Genomic DNA, 21,894 nt, shown 5'->3' on the forward strand with positions numbered 1-21,894 from the left:
TTAGTTACATCTAACACAGTGGTCCTTAGTAACATCTGACACAAGGGTCCTTAGTTACATCTGACACAGTGGTCCTTAGTTACATCTAACACAGTGGTCCTTAGTTACATTTAACACAGTGGTCCTTAGTTACATCTAACACAAGGGTCCTTAGTTACATCTGACACAGTGGTCCTTAGTTACATCTAACACAGTGGTCCTTAGTTACATTTAACACAGTGGTCCTTAGTTACATCTAACACAAGGGTCCTTAGTTACATCTGACACAGTGGTCCTTAGTTACATCTAACACAGTGGTCCTTAGTTACATCTAACACAGTGTTCCTTAGTTACATCTAACACAGTGTTCCTTAGTTACATCTAACACAAGGGTCCTTAGTTACATCTGACACAGTGGTCCTTAGTTACATCTGACACAAGGGTCCTTAGTTACATCTAACACAGTGGTCCTTAGTTACATCTGACACAGTGGTCCTTAGTTACATCTAACACAGTGGTCCTTAGTTACATCTAACACAGTGGTCCTTAGTTACATCTAACACAAGGGTCCTTAGTTGCATCTGACACAAGGGTCCTTAGTTACATCTAACACAGTGGTCCTTAGTTACATCCTGACCAAAGGATCCTTTGTTTCATCTTGACCAAAGCTTCCATAGTTACATTTAGTATAGACTTGCCAATCAAAGCCATAACAATCAAACTGGATACATAGATCCATCTGGCAATAAACCACCTATAGATTGCTAAACTAAGTATATTTTAAAATATCCATTATGCAAGAGTTTGCATGGTTGTCCACCAACTTAGATAAAAACTGAACTGAGATATAGGCTGATGGTTCCCATGCTGCTGCAAGTATGGCCATCATCTCCACAAGCACCCTGGGGGTGGAAGCACATTTCACTGTCCCATATACATTCACATAAAAATATAGTACCTTCAAGGAATTCAATCATACTTTGGCAAATCAAAATGCATGCATGATTTGTTTCTAAAAAACTCTTAAAAAACAACCAGTTTGTACATAGATTTACAATCATCTACAGTATTGTAGAAAAACAAATTGTATGTACAGAAATATTCTGGAGCTCTTTATACAACAAAGGATGAATTCCTACACATCTGTACACATGGTCTACGATGGATAGTTCAGCTAGGCCAATCACAGCAAGGGAGGACACAGTGTCAGTCGAAATAAAGCTCGGCCAATCACAGCCATGCACACTGTGTGTGTGGCAGTTCAAACTCAGCTGGGTAAATCACTGAGAGACATCAGTTGTCGTCCAGATACAAGATAACCAATCACAGTGAGTGATACTATTCAGAAGCAGGAGGACCAATCACAACGAGTGATACTAGTCAGATGCAGGATGACCAATCACAGTGAGTGACACTATTCAGATGCGGGAGGGCTGAGTCAGTCTACACTTGGTTCTTACACCTACAGTCTATATCTACCACATGAAGGGATGAGTGATGAAAAAAAGAGACAAGCCAAATGTGGAGATTCCAGTCAATGCTTTCCTTGATGTACTTCTTTAGCATATAATAATTGCATGCTTTACATACAAGGCTAGACCAAGACCTTACCCAGATATTGAAGCAGGCTTCACACATCTCAGCATAATCAATGTATATGACCTTGGCTTTGGACTATAAGTTAGATATGACCTTCACCTATGGGGGCGAATTGGGTATCATGTCATCTCTTCTGCATGCCGACATTCTGATTTTAGTTTCACAAACTCTTTCGCAACTTCATCATTTGTTCGTTGTGAGAGAATACGCAATATTGTCCATCCTGTTTCATTCAGCTGCATTTGGCGTCCCAGCGAACACCAACAGGCACAACTGCCCTGTTCCACGATGTCTCGCAATTGCATCACCGCCACCCCAATCAGTCGGTCCTCACGGGCAAAGCAGTAGTCCTTCACACAAATGTGCAGCTCATAGGCATCAGGTTCATCCTCGTTTCCAAGAATACTGAAGAATAAGAAACAGAGCACTCATTTGATAAGTTGCTACTATCAATACTTTTGTAGTATGTCTTTCTATGTTTTTTCCAGATTTGACTAAATGGGGCTTTTTTATTTATTACATTTATTACAGTTTCACTAGATTTGGCTGACCATAGAACGTGAACATGATGTTATTTACAAACAGAGGGTTCACTCTATTTGGACGTGAACATGATGTTATTTACAAACAGAAAGTTGTACTAGATTTGGTTGACCATGATGTTATGTATAAATGGAAGGTTTCATGATATTTGAGTGATGATAGGATGTCACCTTTATGATACTTACAAGTGGAAGGTTTCATTATATTTGGGCGACCAGTTGTTACTCTTGGATTTGGTTGAGTGCTTCCGTTTCTTATCACTGAGGTGGGGACCAATAAGGTGAACCTCAACAAACGGCCGAAACATTCCTGTTGTCTGCCATTTCAGATCATTGGCTGCCACAACTAAAATGGAAGAGACAGGCCATGGCTTTCTGTTGATCTAGAACTAATCTTTGTGACTAGTCATCACACATATATACTCAAGTATACTCAAATGTATGTACATTGGACCTACTTAAGAGTCGACCCGTGAAGATTACGGGATAGAATAGGTCTTCAGCAACCCATGTTTGCCATAAAAGGCACCCTATGCTTGTCATAAGAGGTGACTAACGGGATCAGGTGGTCAGGCTCGTTGACTTGGTTGACGCATGTCATTGTATCCCAGTTGCATGAATCGATGCTCATGATGTCAATCAATGGATTGTCTAGTCCAGACTCGATTATTTACAGACTGTCGTCGTATGGTTGGAATAGCTGAGTGCGGCATTAAACAACAAATTAACAAACAAAGAAACAAAACTCGGTCATCATAACTAAAAAAGAAACATTAATGTTATTGTTTACTGACCTTTCACAGTGACCTTGTGTTCACCTGTCCCTGGATGAGTGAAGAGGTCGACCTGTACAGATACCTCCCCCACTGGATCTGCCACGCCTGGCTGGTCTGAGAAGGACACTGCAACATAGAACGAAAACTATGAAAACTTGTCACACATAGGCAGATACACCTGGCACTACTGGTGAGGTGAGGTGAAATTGGGTTTAATGTCGCGTCCAAGATTATTGCACTTATATAGCGACGTGCATGCATGTGTATGTGTTGGTGTGGCTGCTTGTACTAGTCCGGACTGATGCCCATTTACAGTGCTAGCTCACTGAGATACCATGCCGCAGTTTAACATGAATACCCCACTCAGACACAGTATACTGACTCCGAGCCGACCAGTCCTTGTTTTAGCCCCTTAATGCCAAGCGCCAGACAGGGTAACAACAAGTACAATCTTTTAACGTCTTTTTGTATGACGCGGCCCGGGATCGAACCCTAGACCTTCCGCTCTCCGGGCGGACGCTCTACCACAAGACCACGGAGGCGGTCGGCACTACTGGTGGAGAGTTGCACTTCTCATGATGGTGACAAAAAACATATAGCTTAAATATTAAAAAAATGTGAACATCATACTACAATCTCAAACCGACAATATCTTTATATGGCACTACTTTGACATTCACTCATGTGCCATATTAAAGTTCACAAAATGGCCGCCATAGTTAAACTGGGGGTCTATTAATGACATCTGGCAGTATATATTTGGTCCTAGAGGCAATATATTGAGACTAAATCTTAGGGGGTGCCAAATTGCTATATCACCCATTAAATTTTGTCAACACAGGGGAAATAACTTTCATTTACTAGTTATGACGTCTGCTTCAGTGATATGGGGGCAAGAGGCAATGATCTGAACCCTTACCACAACCAACTTATAAATTTGAAATCTGAAGGCAAAAGTGGTTGTGAAATGGGTAAAATTACTGGGATAAACAGGTTTACTGTTCGTAATTTTTTAAGAGATGTTCAAAGAGAAGATACTAAAAACCATCCTAGAATTGTTCGAAGGAGAAAATCAACACATAGCGACACATGGTCATTGTTATAACTCGAAAAGTGTAACAGAAGGAAGTCTTTAAAGGATATTTCGTAACTGTTTAACCCGTCATCACAAGTAACACTATCAAAGGGGACAATACAAAGGAGTTTACATGAAAATGGTTACCATAGACGAATAGTAAGGAGAAAACAACCATTTCCTCTCAAAATTGTTTCAAGCAGAGGACCTTTGCCAGATCCCATCTACACTGGACTGTCAATTTTTTCTTTGGACCAAAGTTAGATTTTCAGATGAAACTCAGGTTGCAGTAGGTAAAGATGAGAAAGTTTATGTTTGGAGAACTAATGAGGAAAAGTGTAGGCCGAGATGTCTTGGAGTGTACACAGACAAACACGCTCCCAATCTGAGTGTTACGTTTTGGGGCTGTTTTGAAGGTGTTGGTACCCTTGTAGTGAGTGAGTGAGTGAGTAGGGTTTAACGCCACTTTTAACAGTATTTCAGTCATATCACAGTGTGTCAGCTTAATGTGTGAGGAAAGCCTGAAGTGATGCAGGTCTCAGACGTTTACCACTTCGTTGAAACCCACAAGCACGGGTATGGTGCTGACAAACCTAGAAACATAATCGGGGCGAACCGTGATTCAAACCCACAATCATAGGTTTCTGGCGTGCCCAAGGGACGCAACCCTGCACAGCGAATCGTGGTACCCTTGTAGCTGTGGATGGTCACATAAACTCTACAAAGTATATACACATATTAGAAGCCAACTTATGGCCAGTTATTGCCAAAATTCCAGCTGACAGAGATTACATTTTTTAAGATGATACTTGCCCTGTACATGTTTCTAGACAGACAACCCAGTGGAAACATGACAAGTATAATCAGACTATGTTTGAACCCCAGTCTCCAGACTGTAATACCATAGAAAACATGGTGAGAACTCTGAAAATTAGGCTGCAGGGACAGTTCCATGAATTAAAACCAAACAGGACCTCAGTGACCAGTTTATGGACATCCGGCCTTCATTGATTCAACAGTACATAAACTCACTATATCACAGTTTACCAAAGAGAATGACACATTTACTTTTGGCAAATGACTGCATAACAAAATACTGAAAATTTCAGGCAAGTAGTAAACTTCATTTTCATGTAATTTAGGTTTGTTCCTCTGCGCTCACTCAACGCAGTTTATACGGCGGCCATATTGTGAACTTAAATATGGCACCTGGGTGTATCTGAAAATGACATGTTATGAGTGACCTTGCTGCGTCTGTGTGCTGACGAAGGTCTTTATGAGGGTATCTGTGGTCTGAGTGTACAGAGACAGTGCGTATCGCAGAGACTGTAACTCTGGACTCTTGTCCAGGAAGGTCTTCTTCAGTCCCTGCCCACTGGCATGGTAATACTGCTTGATGGTGTCCAGGGCCATATCCAGCACTGCACACTGCTTCGGACTCAAGTTCTTCTCAGCCTCTTTAGACATGTCCTGTGATGGCACAGAGAAGAGGCTGGTGAGAACACACACTTTCACCTTCATATATATATAAAGCTCAGCACTGTCCCAGAATAACACAATGATAGAGGTTGCCTTCACTTTTAGATATTGTGACAATTTAAATGAACACTCAATCCGACTCTTAGCTGAAATCTTATAAAACCTCAGCTACATTTCATATACCAGGAGGGATAGGTGCTTTAATATCAATAAAATGTGACTGTCATATTGATTATACACATTTTGAGTTCTGAGAAAACAGAACACTGGAAAAGATTTGCTTTCTCACATTAAAAATGGAAGACATGTATTGTCATGTTATCATAGGTCTAAAAGACATGTTCAAACGACAAACAAAAATCTTGAAATACCTATTGATATTGTTTATAACACATTCATACTAACATTAAGTATTGAAGACTTCCTTTATGTAATGAGGAGGTGTTGAAATGAGGGGATGTTGAAATGAAGGGGTGTTGAAATGAGGGGTGTTGAAATGATGGAATGTTGAAATGAGGGAATGTTGAAATGATGGAATGTTGAAATGATAGGGTGTTCAAATGACGGGGTGTTCAAATGAGGATGTTGAAATGAGGAAGCTGAAAAGATGGGGTGTTGAAATGAGGAACTTGAAACGAGGGGGTGTTGAAATGAGGGGATATTGAAATGAGGGAAAGTTGCGATGAGGGAATGTTGAAATGATGGGGTGTTGAAAAGAGGGGGTGTTGAAATGAGGGGATATTGAAATGAGGGAAAGTTGCGATGAGGGAATGTTGAAATGATGGGGTATTGAAAAGAGGGGGTGTTGAAATGAGGGGATATTGAAAAGAGGGAATGTTTAAATGATTAAATGATTAAATGAGGGGGTGTTCAAATGAGGGGGTGTTCAAATGAGGGGATGTTGAAATGAGGAGATGTTGAAATGAGGGAAAGTTGCGATGAGGGAATGTTGAAATGATGGGGTGTTGAAATGAGGGGATATTGAAAAGAGGGAATGTTTAAATGATTAAATGAAGGGGTGTTCAAATAAGAGGATGTTGAAATGAGGGGATGTTGAAATGAGGGGATGTTGAAATGATGGGGTGTTAAAATGAGGGGGTGTTGAAATGAGGATGTTGAAATGGGGAAATGTTTAAATGAGGAAGTTGAAATGAGGGGATGTTGAAATGAGGGAGTTGAAATGAGGGAATGTTGAAATTAGGGGATGTTGAAATGAGGGGATGTTGAAATTAGGGAATTTTGAAATGAGGGGATGATGAAATGAGGGGATGTTGAAATGGATACAAAGATTCTTTTGGAATTTTCTTCGACCAAAAACTAAATATAAACTGATCGATAACTTCCTTCAGATCACAGGGATACCTGGACGTATCGGAGAACAATTACATAATATTTAATTAGCTGAACATTTAAGTCATGTAAGAGTCGATGGCAGCACACATTCAGTGTTTTTCACAACTGGAGATTCATTCTACGTGAGTTAACAATGAATATATTTACAGTAGAACTAAATACAATTTGTAATTAGTTCCTAGATACAAAAGAAAAGAGTTGAAATCAATGGGTTACGAAACACAAACATATGGAAATGTGACAAGTGACATGTAATTGTGAGGCAGCAGTGTGAAGTGCTGCAACAGAGGGAGGTGAAGAGAACATCTGCAACAGAGGGAGGTGAAGAGAACATCTGTAACAGGAAACTGAGACAAAACTGAAGCAATGAATGGCGGTAAACAAGGCAATAGGAACTTGATGCTAACTGACAACAATGTACCGACAACAAAGTGTTCTACTACATAGTGACAGTGTTATACCAAGAATGTTGCTTGAAGTGTCTTGACTTGTTTCATTGGGTTGTTGCCGGGCATCTGACTAACATGGTTGAGCAACAAGCGAGACATATCCTCGATCTTTGCCTGTGCATTTCCAGCAATGGGCAACAGCTGAAAGAGGAGAGATGGGAAAGTGGACCAGGCACTAAGCAGGCAGTCAGCCAGCCAGACAGTCAGTCAAGCAGTAGCAGTTGGTAAAGGATTAACATCCTTCATCCTTCATCAGGCAGTCAGTCATCAATCTTCATCATAATGTCACTATTCTTCCAATCTCATTCAAATCAGATCTTAGTTCTCGCTACCGCTAAACAAAGATCTGAGGACATCCAATTACGGGTCACATAAGACCAACCTTGCAAGTACTTTGAACGACAAATGGAATGACCAATCAGAGGGAAGCTTTCTCGTGCTTTACGGCACTAATTTCAAATTGGCGACTACGTTTTGAAACACATTTTTGACAAATTCTCGATTACAAATTTGAAACCTGAAAAAACCCGTTCTGGAATGGCTAATAGATGGTCTAGATTGTAAGGATTCAGTCCTTAAACCCGTAACAATCGTTCGGAATACCTCATGTTAAAGTTTTGAGATTGCATGATTAGAAATCACATTCCGACTGTCACTTTCATAATCTGGTAAGCGAAGCACTGATTGATTGGATGAAAGGTCGTTCTGACGTGACCCCAAATGGGATGTCTTCAGATCTTTGTTTAGCGGTACCAAGAACTAAGGTCTGATTTTAATGAGATTGCTATTCTTCATCAGACGGTCAGTCATCAATCTTCATCATATTGTCTTTATTCTTAATCAAACAGTCATTCATCAAATCTTCATCATATTGTCACTATTCTTCATTGGACAGTCAGTCATCAATCTTCATCATATTGTCTTTATTCTTCATCAAACAGTCACTCATCAAATCTTCATCATATTGTCACTATTCTTCATCAGACAGTCAGTCATTAACCTTAATGAGGAGTATGGATCCTAAATCAGAGAGCCAGACATGATGAATTTCAGTTTGTAGGTCTTGCACAATCGATCAGCAAGTTGGTGAATGGTGAATGTAGTTTCATGAAGTTACAATCTCTCGGCGTTATCATGGTAACCAGAGATGCCAACCCTAATTAAAACTTTGTAGTAATCAGTGAGGTAAAAGTGTAATTTTATGTTAATAGAGTAACGTTAAGAGTATCATGCCATGATGCTGGTTTTCGCTTCAACATTTTTGTTGGATCTATACGTACGTGAAGCATGGGCACACATGCATTGATGCTAGTAATGTAGCCGTACACAAAAGCCACACTATTTAAAAAACAGGGCGATAAAGCTCAAGGTGAGGTGAAATGGGGTTTAAAGTCGTGTCCAAGATTATTGCACTTATAAAGCGACATGAATGCACGTGTGTGTGTGTGGCTGCTTGTACTAGTTCGGACTGATGACACAGTATACTCTCTCAGAGCTGACCAGTCCTTATTTTAGCCCCTTCATGCCGAGTGCCAGACAGGGTAACAACAAGTACCATCTTTTAACATTTTTTGGTATGACGCGGCCAGGAATCGAACCCCGGACCTTCTGCTCTTCGGGCAGACGCACTACCACTACCCCATAAAGCTCAAAATAAGCAGCAAAAATGACTTCACTTGTGTGTGTATGGTTAAATTCGACTAAACCTCGAAAATGAATATCAATCCATAAACATAGAAAAATTGGACATCAACATTGAAAAAGTACTCGAAAATAGAAGTTCCATAACGGCATGTGACAAGCTCATCAGTGACATACATCGGGGCCACATTTCAAACAAACATGTTGTATTTTGAATAACTTTTGTAATTATAGATTAGGCTATAAATCACTTAAGAAAGCATATGATTCAAGCTGTTGTGCGGTGGCAAGCCCCACAAACCCCATGTCCTTTTAATGAGGTGAAAATGGCACCGGAAAGGCTGCATTCATGCCGAAACACGTGGTCAAAGCTCCACACATTTATAAAATTCATCATGTTGCAATATCAACTGTTGTTTCGAGTTTCTAAGAGTTATCAGTGTAAATGCAATTAGGTCCCTATAGAATACTTCACATGATCGGTGCATTAACAATTTGCTCTCCGGGGTATTTTACAAATGTAAATAATTTTATGAAAAAAAAGCCAAAAATCATACGTTTTGGCTCAAAAGCATAATGGTTGGCATCTCTGGGTGACCAGTCAAATGTCATTATGTCTTCAGCAGCCAGGCTGGTCAATATTGTAATAAGAGCTGAAAGTTGGTCTTCTCAGTCAATCAGCCATCCAACACTATCCAAGTACTATGAACACGGAGCAGGGTGACTAGATCTTCCAGTAATCATCATTCTATATTAATAGCTCAGGTAGACATGGAGTCGTGGATTAGTCAGTCAGTCATGAACAGTCACCACCAGTGAGTCAGTCTGCCATGCAGGGCACACACACACAGCTGCTGGAGGATAGGAGGCTCCCATTATACAGGCTTTCTTTTTGTGTTATTCTAAATGATATAATTTATCGTTTGGAGCAATGATGCAAGGAAAGAATAAATCAGCTTGAAAGCCATAGCGGTTGGGATGTGACCAAACTCCAGCAATTGTAGACATACCCAAATTACCAGACAACAAACGTGTCTGTACAATCTCAGCATCAGACACAGCTTGTTGCCACGGAAACCGTGCATGTTACGAGAAACCTGCAAAGAGGAATTTACAACAGGAGGTCTCATGCAGTGAAAACAGACTCTTCCGTCGATCCAATCGGAGACTCAGGACACTTTATGCCGGACTGGGATGAGGGCTGAGCTTCAACACAAAGGCCAAGGACAGTCAAGTCTGTTTTCACATAGAGAGCAGGGAGGCGTCACCAAAGCCGCTCTAGTCTACTGTCAGTTTGTTGGCAATTTGGGAAGTGGGCCATTAAGACTTACACTACGGAAGGAAAACAGTTTGGACATATCATCCAAGTTGGCACTTTTGTTATGAAACGGAAGTAACTGAAACAGAGATGGCAAGTTTTCATCTGTGTAAGGATGAGAAGATGAAAACATGAGCTAAATCCTCCGCAACTCATCCTGACAAGGGATGAGCACTGGCCACTGCAGACACAAAGAAGGACTTCTAAGCATCAGGAACCATTTCTCCAGTTGAACGGGACCAGTAATCTCGCACTAGCAGGGGGTTATATCAACAAGAAATATGTGATATGCAGAACTGGCAGTGTTACATGGTAAGAGGAATTACAGATCAACGTTATGTCTGAGGTACAAATTGCTACTCTGCTGAAGTCTCCTACTATCATTACTATGTTGCCTCAGAATGAGTAGGTTAGTGAAGCTTAGTACTGACCATGAGAGAGGGAAACCCACACCACGCCCAGGACATGCAGGGTGTGTGGTAAGTCGATTCACGCTACAGGTCACAGCTCTGCAGAAGATGTCATGCCCTTAGAGATTTGATCCACACCACCCCATATCATGGACAACTGATCAGAGGTACCCCATTGTCTACCAACAACCAATGCCCCCTACATATACAACCAACCAATGTCTCTAACACTAGACAGTCAACCAATGCCACCTAAGCTAGACAACCAATCATTGCCCCCCAACCGGACAACCAACTAATGCCCCCTACACTCAACCAACAACCAATGACCCCTGCACTATGCCCCCTAAGCTAGACAACCAATCATTGCCCCCCAACCGGACAACCAACTAATGCCCCCTACACTAGACCAACAACCAATGCCCCCTACACCATGCCCCCTAAGCTAGACAACCAATCATTGCCCCCCAACCGGACAACCAACTAATGCCCCCTACACTCAACAACCAACCAATGCCCCCTACACTAGACCAACAACCTATGTCCCTCACTATACAACCAACCAATGCCCCAATACTAGACCAACAACCAAGGCCCCCTACACTAGACCAACAACCAATGCCCCTACACTTGACCAATAACTTATGTCCCTCACTATACAACCAACCAATGCCCCAATACTAGACCAACAACCAATGTCCCTACACTAGACCAACAACCAGTGCCCCTACTCTAGACAACCAACCATTGTCCCTACACTAGACCAACAACCAAGGTCCCCTACACTAGACAACCAACCAATGCCCCTACACTAGACAACCAACCAATGTCCCTACACTAGACAACCAACCAATGACCCCTACACTAGACAACCAACCAATGTCCCTACACTAGACAACCAACCATGCCCAATCACCCCTGCATGTCCTCCATGGAGTTGACTGTGCACCCACAACCAGCATTGCAATCTCAAACCAAGATGCTAGGACATATTCAAGGGCAGCCACCACCTGCATTCTGATGCTTGTGTTAGCAGATCACCATGGCAACAGTCAAACTGTTAGATATAGGCCTGTCACCCATGCTAACTAAACTCACCATATTTTTGGACTTATTAGAACTAGATTCCTGTATAAAACAGAATGTCATTAAGTGTATAACCCAAATTCATGTCATAACATTGATAAATGTACATTTATGATAAATCACAGGTGACTATGAACAGTTTGTTACTTAGACATTGAACAAGAGGTATCGTAATTAAAAGCTCATGATATTGAGGTATTTCAGTTATGAGATTCTCAATGTGGTAGTATTTACATAAACAATCTGATGATAATGATGGTAGAATTATGACAATATATGTGTGTTGTGTTAGTGACGTACCTGTCTGGGATCTGAGAGTGGTGGCAACACCACCGTCTTCTCCATCGTATGCATCACTATCCTCCACAACTCCTACAACAAAACAATCAACTTGAGAATACAATGTAATTCTCTTAGCATGTGTTATAAGAGACATAGGACATAAACCCCATCTGATGTAACACCAACATACAGAGATATACCAGCCTGAGTTATAGGACATAAACCCCATCTGACCTAACACCAACATACAGAGATATACCAGTTCTGTGTTTTAGGACATAAACCCCATCTGACCTAACACCAACATACAGAGATATACCAGTCCTGTGTTATAGGACATAAACCCCATCTGATCTAACACCAACATACAGAGATATACCAGTCCTGTGTTTTAGGACATAAACCCCATCTGACCTAACACCAACATACAGAGATATACCAGTCCTGTGTTATAGGACATAAACCCCATCTGACCTAACACCAACATACAGAGATATACCAGTCCTGTGTTATAGGACATAAACCCCATCTGACCTAACACCAACATACAGAGATATACCAGTCCTGTGTTATAGGACATAAACCCCATCTGATGTAACACCAACATACAGAGATATACCAGCATGTGTTATAGGACATAAACCCCATCTGATGTAACACCAACATACAGAGATATACCGGCCTGTGTTATAGGACATAAACCCCATTTGACCTAACACCAACATACAGAGATATACCAGCATGTGTTATAGGACATAGACCCCATCTGACCCAACACCAACATACAGAGATATACCAGCATGTGTTATAGGACATAAACCCCATCTGACCTTACACCAACATACAGAGATATACTAGCATGTGTTATTATAAGGGTAACACTATTTTTCAGGGCATTATCATTTGCAGATGCTCGAGGTCTTCCATTAACTGTCCGACGAAGGAGGGCAGTTGAAAAGACTGAGGGCTTCTGCAAATGATGATTCCCTGAAAAATGGCCTTACCGTTATTACAGCTAAAGTGGATGGAATTTGGTATCAAATAAAAAGAAACAAGAATATTGGTTTTGAAACATTTACTGCAATCAACACAAATGTCACTGACCCACTTTTACATATATGGAAACGTCATAGAACAAACCAGATGACGTCACTATTGAACATGACGTCACATATCACTATCCCTAACAACAGGCCTGATAATGGCCCGTTGTCAAGCAATATGAGGGCATCATCAAGTTACAGTGGCCCGCTCATTTTTGACAACATGCGGGCGGTTTAATGATAATTTTATCCATTTTAGCTATAAATGATGTTAACCACCTCTGACCTGTCACCAGTATAGTTTTCCAAAGTAGGTACACTGATGTTATTCCAGTTATTCCAGTTATTCAAGATGCCTTAGCTTTCCAACCAAGAATAACATCCATTCTACTTTATACCATAATTTCCCAACTCATGACAGCAATAGTGAGAGGATATATACTGTACTGTGTGAAGAGATGGATGAGAGAGCTACCTACCTTGAGCAACCTCTTCAAAACGGTCTTCTCACACACTTGTGCAAACATGGACAGACTGCCAGAGGAGGAAAGGAAGCACATGCATAATTACAAGCAGACTACCTGGCAACCACCCGGCACATCACGGCAATCATACTGCTATCTGTACTTCAAGGCAATCATTGGGCAAGTCCTTCTGGACAGGGATAAGAGGAGTACTGAGGGCAATCATTGGGCTAGTCCGTCTGGACAGGGATAAAAGGAGTACTGAGGGCAATCATTGGGCAAGTCCTTCTGGACAGGGATAAGAGGAGTACTGAGGGCAATCATTGGGCAAGGCCTTCTGGACAGGGATAAGAGGAGTACTGAGGGCAATCATCGGGCAAGTCCTTCTGGACAGGGATAAGAGGAGTACTGAGGGCAATCATTGGGCAAGTCCTTCTGGACAGGGATAAGAGGAGTACTGAAGGGAATCATTGGGCAAGTCCTTCTGGACAGGGATAAGAGGAGTACTGAGGGCAATCATTGGGCAAGTCCTTCTGGACAGGGATAAAAGGAGTACTGAGGGCAATCATTGGGCAAGTCCTCCTGGACAGGGATAAGAGGAGTACTGAGGGCAATCATTGGGCAAGTGCTTCTGGACAGGGATAAGAGGAGTACTGAGGGCAATCATTGGGCAAGTCCTTCTGGACAGGGATAAGAGGAGTACTGAGGGCAATCATTGGACAAGTCCTTCTGGACAGGAATAAGAGGAGTACTGAGGGCAATCATTGGGCAAGTCCTTCTGGACAGGGATAAGAGGAGTACTGAGGGCAATCATTGGGCAAGGCCTTCTGGACAGGAATAAGAGGAGTACTGAGGGCAATCATTGGGCAAGTCCTTCTGGACAGGGATAAGAGGAGTACTGAGGGCAATCATTGGGCAAGTCCTTCTGGACAGGGATAAGAGGAGTACTGAGGGCAATCATTGGACAAGTCCTTCTGGACAGGGATAAGAGGAGTACTGAGGGCAATCATTGGGCAAGTCCTTCTGGACAGGGATAAGAGGAGTACTGAGGGCAATCATTGGGCAAGTCCTTCTGGACAGGGATAAGAGGAGTACTGAGGGCAATCATTGGGCAAGTCCTTCTGGACAGGGATAAGAGGAGTACTGAGGGCAATCATTGGGCAAGTCCTTCTGGACAGGGATAAGAGGAGTACTGAGGGCAATCATTGGGCAAGTCCTTCTGGACAGGAATAAGAGTACTGAGGGCAATCATTGGGCAAGTCCTTCTGGACAGGGATAAGAGGAGTACTGAGGGCAATCATTGGGCAAGTCCTTCTGGACAGGGATAAGAGGAGTACTGAGGGCAATCATTGGGCAAGTCCTTCTGGACAGGGATAAGAGGAGTACTGAGGGCAATCATTGGGCAAGTCCTTCTGGACAGGAATAAGAGGAGTACTGAGGGCAATCATTGGGCAAGTCCTTCTGGACAGGGATAAGAGGAGTACTGAGGGCAATCATTGGGCAATTCCTTCTGGACAGGGATAAGAGGAGTACTGAGGGCAATCATTGGGCAAGTCTTTCTGGACAGGGATAAGAGGAGTACTGAGGGCAATCATTGGGCAAGTCCTTCTGGACAGGGATAAGAGGAGTACTGAGGGCAATCATTAGGCAAGTCCTTCTGGACAGGGATAAGAGGAGTACTGAGGGCAATCATTGGGTAAGACATTCTAAGCAATGATATTGTTACTGATCAGGGCAATCATTGGGCAAGTAACTCTCAGCAGTGATGATATAGTACTGGGCAAATAATTCTTAGCGCAATTATTATGTAAATAAACATGACAATGTTAGAAATATGTCTTCGGAATAAATTTGGAAATCAACTTTTGTCATCAATGCTTTTGGATTTGGTAACATTATATAAATAGTTAATCCGGTTAAGTTGGTGATAATTAAAAAAACATCAAATTAAATGATGAGTGAATGGCTTGAATTAAGCATCAACAGAATGATGCATGTTATGAGTGTTATACATGAAGGGTGTTGTGACTGATGATGGCGGATTAGCAGGGCATCTAGGACCTTGAAGGCATCTGGTAGAAGTACAGCAACGTATTACTGGCATTGATGTGCCTGAACGGTGTCAACATTAGTAGATGTTATACAAGCAGAAACAAAGTTGTAAGGTTAATGTCAGTATGTTCAGACCTGTTAGTCAATATAGTCAATATAGTCTGGTTAGTAAGTGAAGGCTGAACTATCTAGACCCAATACTGTGCCCAACTGTTACTACTAGTGTCTGGATCCATGGTTGTTCCTGGCTCATGCTCCCCACTGGGAAGTTCAGTCACCTGTGACTCCTACTTCAAACATTACCCCGAACATGCCTATATATATAGTAGGGCTGGGACGATACACCTACTGTGAGATCCGATACATATCATGATACCTTGCTCACGATCCAATACGTATCACGTTTCCTTGTTCACGATCCGATACATATAACATTTCCTTGTTCACGATCCGATACGTATCACGATACTTGCATGTGCTCTTACCTGTGGTGCGTAAGCCATCTTTTTCATAGACAGGAAGGCCAAATACGTGGCACACTAATGATTTAAAGTTGGCAGCGTCAAGTATGGCACAATGGATGAAAATATTTACGTTTTCACTACTAATTTTCACTACTTCTTAGTGCTTGGTATAACAGCCATTAAAGTACACATTTAAGGTACTAATTGATATTTTTTACTTAGTGTGCGACTGTGATCGATACTTGTATCGAGAAGATGCATCGGTGTGTCATCCCACCACTAATATATAGTCATTACTATTCCTGATTCACCCAAGTTTCTCCTGGTTACTCTAGTTCTGATAGAACTGAAATGTAGATGTTTACAGTTGCCATGGTTTTCACGACAGCTAAGCGTTATTGGGTCTGTTTCGATGACAGGAGGCACCAGTGTTCCAGTGGTCTGAGGCACCATTCACTGTGAAGCCCATAGCAATGCCAGGAACCACTGACAAAGGGTCAAATCCCTGAACTACCTTGAACCTTGGTCTCACTATACCCATTTTCCTTGGGATTACCAAAAGTTGTTTATCATTTTGGAAATTGCCTGGTCATGTTAAGTCATGCTGTTAACACATCTAGCCAAATATCATCAGAAAGGAAGAACCAGACTGCATGTAAACTTTGATGTAACCATGTCCTTCCATTAGCATATATAGTTGAGTGAGTGAGTATGGTTTTACGCCGCTTTTAACAATATTTAAGCTATATCACGGCGGGGGACACCAGAAATGGGCTTCATACAATGTACCCATGTTGGGAATCGAACCCAGGTCTTCGGCATGACGAGCGAACGCTTTAACCACTAGGCTACCCGACCGACCCATATATAGTTGAAAATGCCTCAGTAGAGACACAGCATCGGACCAAATCTTACAATGAACATAGTCAGCAAGGACGGTTGTGGAACCATCAACTCAGGCAGTAACTGTTGGACAGACTGGAGGTTTAGTTCTACAGTTCTTAAATGAGCAACAGCAATTATACATGCGTTACTTATAGCGATATCATGACATGTAAAACAGTAAAAATTCATATATGACTTCATATTCTATTCAAATTCAATTTAATAAGAGACAAGGTAACTTCCTAAGAATTATTACAGGGGTTGGAGAACCCTGATATGTATACAGATGAGCATGTGTATCTCACCTTCCATCAAGGAGGTCCATGAGAGGTCGGAGGACTGCATCTGACTCCTGCTGGATGCTGGTCCTTTGGCTGGGCTGGGACAACGACACCTGCCCCGCCCCCTTCACCTTGGACAGCAGCTGGCCCAGCTCAATCATGCTCTGCTGGATCTGAGGCTCCAGACTGAAGAACATACACACTCACTTATGTCTGTGGGAACTAGTGGTCAAAAATATTGTCTAACTATTTGCTGTTAGACATTTCTTGCCTTTTCTAAACAAGGTATTTGATTCATACTTAAAGGTTGGGAGACCTAAATAACCACTTGACATTAATACAATGGAATTCTTTTGGTCAAAAGTCAGCAGTACACCATCTTGCGAAACAGACAAAAAATTATTCAAACAAACATTGTAGTGCTCTATATTGTTACACAATGCCTACAGCCAAGGCCTTTATGACATGAGATCTTGATGGCTACCTTATGTTCCTGACACTTGATTACCTCTGAAGTTCGATGAAGGCTTTCTTTATATGAGAGACAATGTCAACCATAATCACCCACCTCTTGGCAAAGATGCTGCTGAGGTCGTCCAGGACGCTGTTGAGTTTCTGCTGGAGCTCCTTCAAGATGCCGCTAGCCTCAGGATCCAGTTTCTCCCCGCCCATGGACTCAAACACTTTCTCCAGCTGCACCCGCAACTGCTGGATGTTGTTCATCAGGATGCAGGCCTGGAGGGACACACATGCTCTCAGATATAACAATCAGCAGCATAACCGCTCTACCATTGCTGGACATTTCTGGGGGTATCAATCTATCTGAGAATCTCCACAAGGTAAAAACAGGAACAAATTGTAGGAAAAGTTTAAGATTAAGCATAGAATATACAACAAGAGGCTGTTTAACACACTTTCTGTACACCAACACAACAATTGTTCTTGAGTACATACCACTTTCTGCCGGTTTGTGTACTTCTCAAAGTCCCTCCTCACAATGTCTGCATAGGCTAGAAGGACTTTATTCACAGTCTGAAAAAATATCAAATGCAAGCTTGTACATCTATCTACCTGTGTTTGAAATCTATGACAGCTATTGCCTTTTGTATGTAGTAGAGTTAAGGATGGGGCAGTTGGTACAGGTGTCACCAGATGAGATCAGAGATTGGACACTTGTTACAGGTTTTACAAGATAAAGGATCAGATCAGACATAGTAAATCATCAGATATAGAGGTGGCAGCAGTTCATGGACACATAATAATTGCAATACAACTCACTAACTTATCGTCCGACTGTAATGGGAAATTGCTGATTCCAAGGTAGACAATTGTTTGGGGTTTCAAAATTGACCATCACGTTGAGAACGTCTTGCTCAGTCTGAACCTGGATACTATTAGCTTGACGACAGGTTCAGTATTACCCCGACACGTTCAGCAGTAGTTGGACAATTAACATGCTTTGTATTTTTAAATTGCAAAATACATGAAAACAGATGACAATGGAAAGGAGACATTGAAACATACACTTCATTATTAAAATGTCTTATAAATGGTTATATTTCAGACATTTAGCTCAATGTAGCTGTCGTATGTAAACATCTAAATAGAATTATTGCTACGATATATATGCAAATATAAATTTCATTACCATCATATTTCATAAATCATGCCTCACGTGATATTATTTTAAATATCATTATGTGCAATGAAAATATAATCTGCAATGTGAAGAAAATCATTTATTGATTATTTAAAAAGAAATGTCCAAGTACTCCCATACCACTTTTTTTTCATCGAGGTTGTGTCTGGACATTGCTTAAATAGTACTAGATTTTCCGAGTCATTTTCTTTGTGGAATGCTATTACATTCAAACCAAGTCCTATCATACACCAACATTTGTTTAGAATACCTCATGTGGAATACACTAGCTTAAAACCTATAACAACATTGCTTAGCGATAATGTAAGACAACATGGCAATCATGTTGGAAGGGTGACCCTGGACAGATTGCCGATAGAGTTCTATGGCCTATGTGGAAAGAGAATTATGCTTGCCTGTTAATTTTGGGTATTAGCAGTTTACCTAATTAGCTATAAATAAATGTTGGGTGAGTGTTCAGCAACAAGCCCTGTCTGGGTACTGCTACCAATGCTCTAAATTACCTCTTCTAAAAGTCCTACTTGGCCATCAGTTTACAATGCACAACAGAAATGATCTGCCTACCTTGGCAAAGCGTCGCATGTAGTTCTTGACAATCTCTGGATCAGGGCACTCGAGCTTCTTGATGACATCGAAACACTGATTGAGCTGTGTGAACACATCCACCACCGACGTGGAAAACAGTGCATGCTCTGAACTCTTCTGGAACTGTAGAACAGATGGAATGACTGAACAAGATGCAGCAGACTGCAGTTATCAATGAACTATCTGGTATATTAGAGTCAGTGTGATTGCTTTTAGCAATATTCCAGCAATATTCCAGCAATATCACGGTGTGGGACACCACAAATGGGCTTCACACATAGTACCCATGTGGAGAATTGAACCCGTTCCTTCAGCGTGACGGGCAAACGGTTTAACCACCAGGTTACCCCGCCGCCCCTGATGAATTAGACTTTTTCTAATTTCAAATTTTCAAATCCCAAATTTTGGGATCACAAAGGAGAAATCACCTCAATGAAACTGTAAATGCTGTCACATATCGCCAGTAACATCATGAACAATGGTTTATCAGCATGAAACAAAACAACTGTTTATCTCACTGAGACTTACTCTAATATTCATGCTCACTGAGACTTACTCTAATATTCATGCTCACTGAGACTTACTCTAATATTCATGCTCCAGTATGGATAATATACTACTCAAAAGAAGTGAAAGAACACCTGTTTCTTTCATATTACTATAATTAATCTATCATGGTCATAAAAGAATCGAGTGTTCTTTAATGTCTTTTGAGTAGTATATGTACAAGTTTGTCTCTTAGAATAATGTAGAGTTGGTTGTGCTTGGTTTACCACATCTTCCCGAGGCAAGTGAGTTAACTGACTATAAAAGTCCAGTTTCCACCCTTGCCGAACTAGGCTGGTATTATGGAGTTACATTTTGGCTGGGCTAACGAGTCTATGCATAGTCCAATCAAAATCGCGCACCAAAATCGAAATCCGGTTCGTAAAGTGTCATGCAGATTTCGGTCGACTGCAGGATTTGCAAAGCATGTGCACCGCTTACTCGTTGTCAACAGATATTTTCTATATCTTTTCATGTTTTTAATCAAGGTGCTCACATGATTTGATGCACTTCGTGATGTAAGACTCTTTTGATCACAATATAGATCTTGATTATCGATCAGATCGTCTTGACTGGGCGCCACCGTTTTGTTTGAAGCAAATGCAAGTGATATGAGAGATTGAATCTGATTGGTCAATAGGAGAGACATAGAAAGGACATTACTCGTAATAGCCACTGGTGGCGCTACGATCGAGCCCAGGAATTCCAGCCTAGTTCGGCAAGGGTGGAAACTGGACTTTTAAAGTCAGTTAACTCTCTTGCCAGGGGAAGATGGGTGTAAATGCAGAAATGGTGTTTTTCATCTGTTTCAAGAGTTTTGTTTAAAGTTCATTTTCTATATTTTGGTAATGGTTTAAGTTTCATTTATTTTTAAAAAACAAAGTTTTTCTTAGTTAAATATTTGGTCCACTTAAAGTCATCTTCATTTGAACCTCCTCACTTTGGCTTAGTGGATAAAGTGTTTGGTCATAATATGTCACATGACCTTTGAAAGCTAGACATTGTGAGTTCAAATCCCCATTTCTCAATAAACTTTTGCAGATAAATTAATTACTTGTTTACAGCCTCAATTCCATTTCAAGTCACATGATCTAAAAAGCACATGTTCCCCACACAATCAGTCAAATCTCCATCTTGTTAGGACCACGGTTACATTCTCCAAAGTGTAAAGCAACACAAATGTAAGTAAACTCATATTTTTCAATGCCAAAGTTAATATTATTTTATCTCTCAAGTGCTCAATGCATTTATAACTTCAATTCAGTAACCATTTGGCAGTTGTAAGCAATTTTGAGTATTTTGTCAGACAGTTGTTTGTTATTCTTTTAAATTGGTAATTTTGACTATTTAATTGGTTCAGCCTAAAGTAAGGATTGTATTTTCTTTCTATTTTTAGTTTTCTGAACCTCACCCACCAACGTATTCAACGTAAACAATGTAAACAAAGATAGTCGTCTTGTAACGAGACTGAAATTGCCTCATTATAACGCCTTAGAACGTAAACATCCAATTCATGACAAAGTTGTCAAATGTAATACTTGTTTTATAAGATTACCCTGTATCCATGCCATCTTAATGTGAAAACGTAAGTACTAGGAACTTGGCAGTCACTTAATTGCCATTGATTATACAGCCAGATGTTGACCCCTATATCAATGTGAGGATATGTACATATGGCAGTCATAAGTTCAGCTTACACCATCTTTCTTGTCCCGATCATAGGCACCATGAAGATACTCCATTGAAACATCATCATTCTCGTTGAGCCACTGCATGACGAAAGGTTCAAACCATCTGCAACAAGTCACCATCTCTCCATGAGTCACCATGCATTTCTCAATAACAGTCACCATTTCTCAATAACAGTCACCATTTCTCAATAACAGTCACCATTTCTCAATAACAGTCACCATTTCTCAATAACA

The 21,894-nt window shown here is 41.1% G+C and overlaps 1 protein-coding gene across 9 annotated transcripts in view; it reads right to left on the bottom strand.

The window, feature by feature from the left end:
• Positions 1–645: 645 nt before the first annotated feature.
• LOC139475675 (protein unc-13 homolog B-like) overlaps positions 646–21,894 on the bottom strand; it is a 197,224-nt gene continuing 175,975 nt past the window's right edge. For 8 of the 9 annotated variants that reach the window (XM_071258894.1, XM_071258883.1, XM_071258887.1 and 5 more), the window contains 12 exons: positions 21,667–21,763; positions 19,403–19,546; positions 18,133–18,210; positions 17,747–17,913; positions 17,203–17,364; positions 13,512–13,566; positions 12,008–12,079; positions 7,265–7,393; positions 5,216–5,441; positions 2,915–3,022; positions 2,307–2,466; positions 646–1,983 (listed from right to left, as the gene is read on the bottom strand). In XM_071258894.1, the coding sequence (XP_071114995.1) occupies positions 1,698–1,983; positions 2,307–2,466; positions 2,915–3,022; positions 5,216–5,441; positions 7,265–7,393; positions 12,008–12,079; positions 13,512–13,566; positions 17,203–17,364; positions 17,747–17,913; positions 18,133–18,210; positions 19,403–19,546; positions 21,667–21,763 (1,684 nt within the window). In that variant the 3' untranslated portion in view covers positions 646–1,697. Of the gene's footprint in view, positions 1,984–2,306; positions 2,467–2,914; positions 3,023–5,215; positions 5,442–7,264; positions 7,394–11,719; positions 11,750–12,007; positions 12,080–13,511; positions 13,567–17,202; positions 17,365–17,746; positions 17,914–18,132; positions 18,211–19,402; positions 19,547–21,666; positions 21,764–21,894 lie in introns of all 9 variants that reach the window. The other variant, XM_071258904.1, reaches the window with a different exon arrangement.

This window comes from Haliotis cracherodii, unplaced genomic scaffold, assembly GCF_022045235.1.
Source record: "Haliotis cracherodii isolate W230 unplaced genomic scaffold, xgHalCrac1.p SCAF_1, whole genome shotgun sequence".
In the NCBI taxonomy this organism is placed as follows: Eukaryota; Metazoa; Mollusca; class Gastropoda; order Lepetellida; family Haliotidae; genus Haliotis; species Haliotis cracherodii.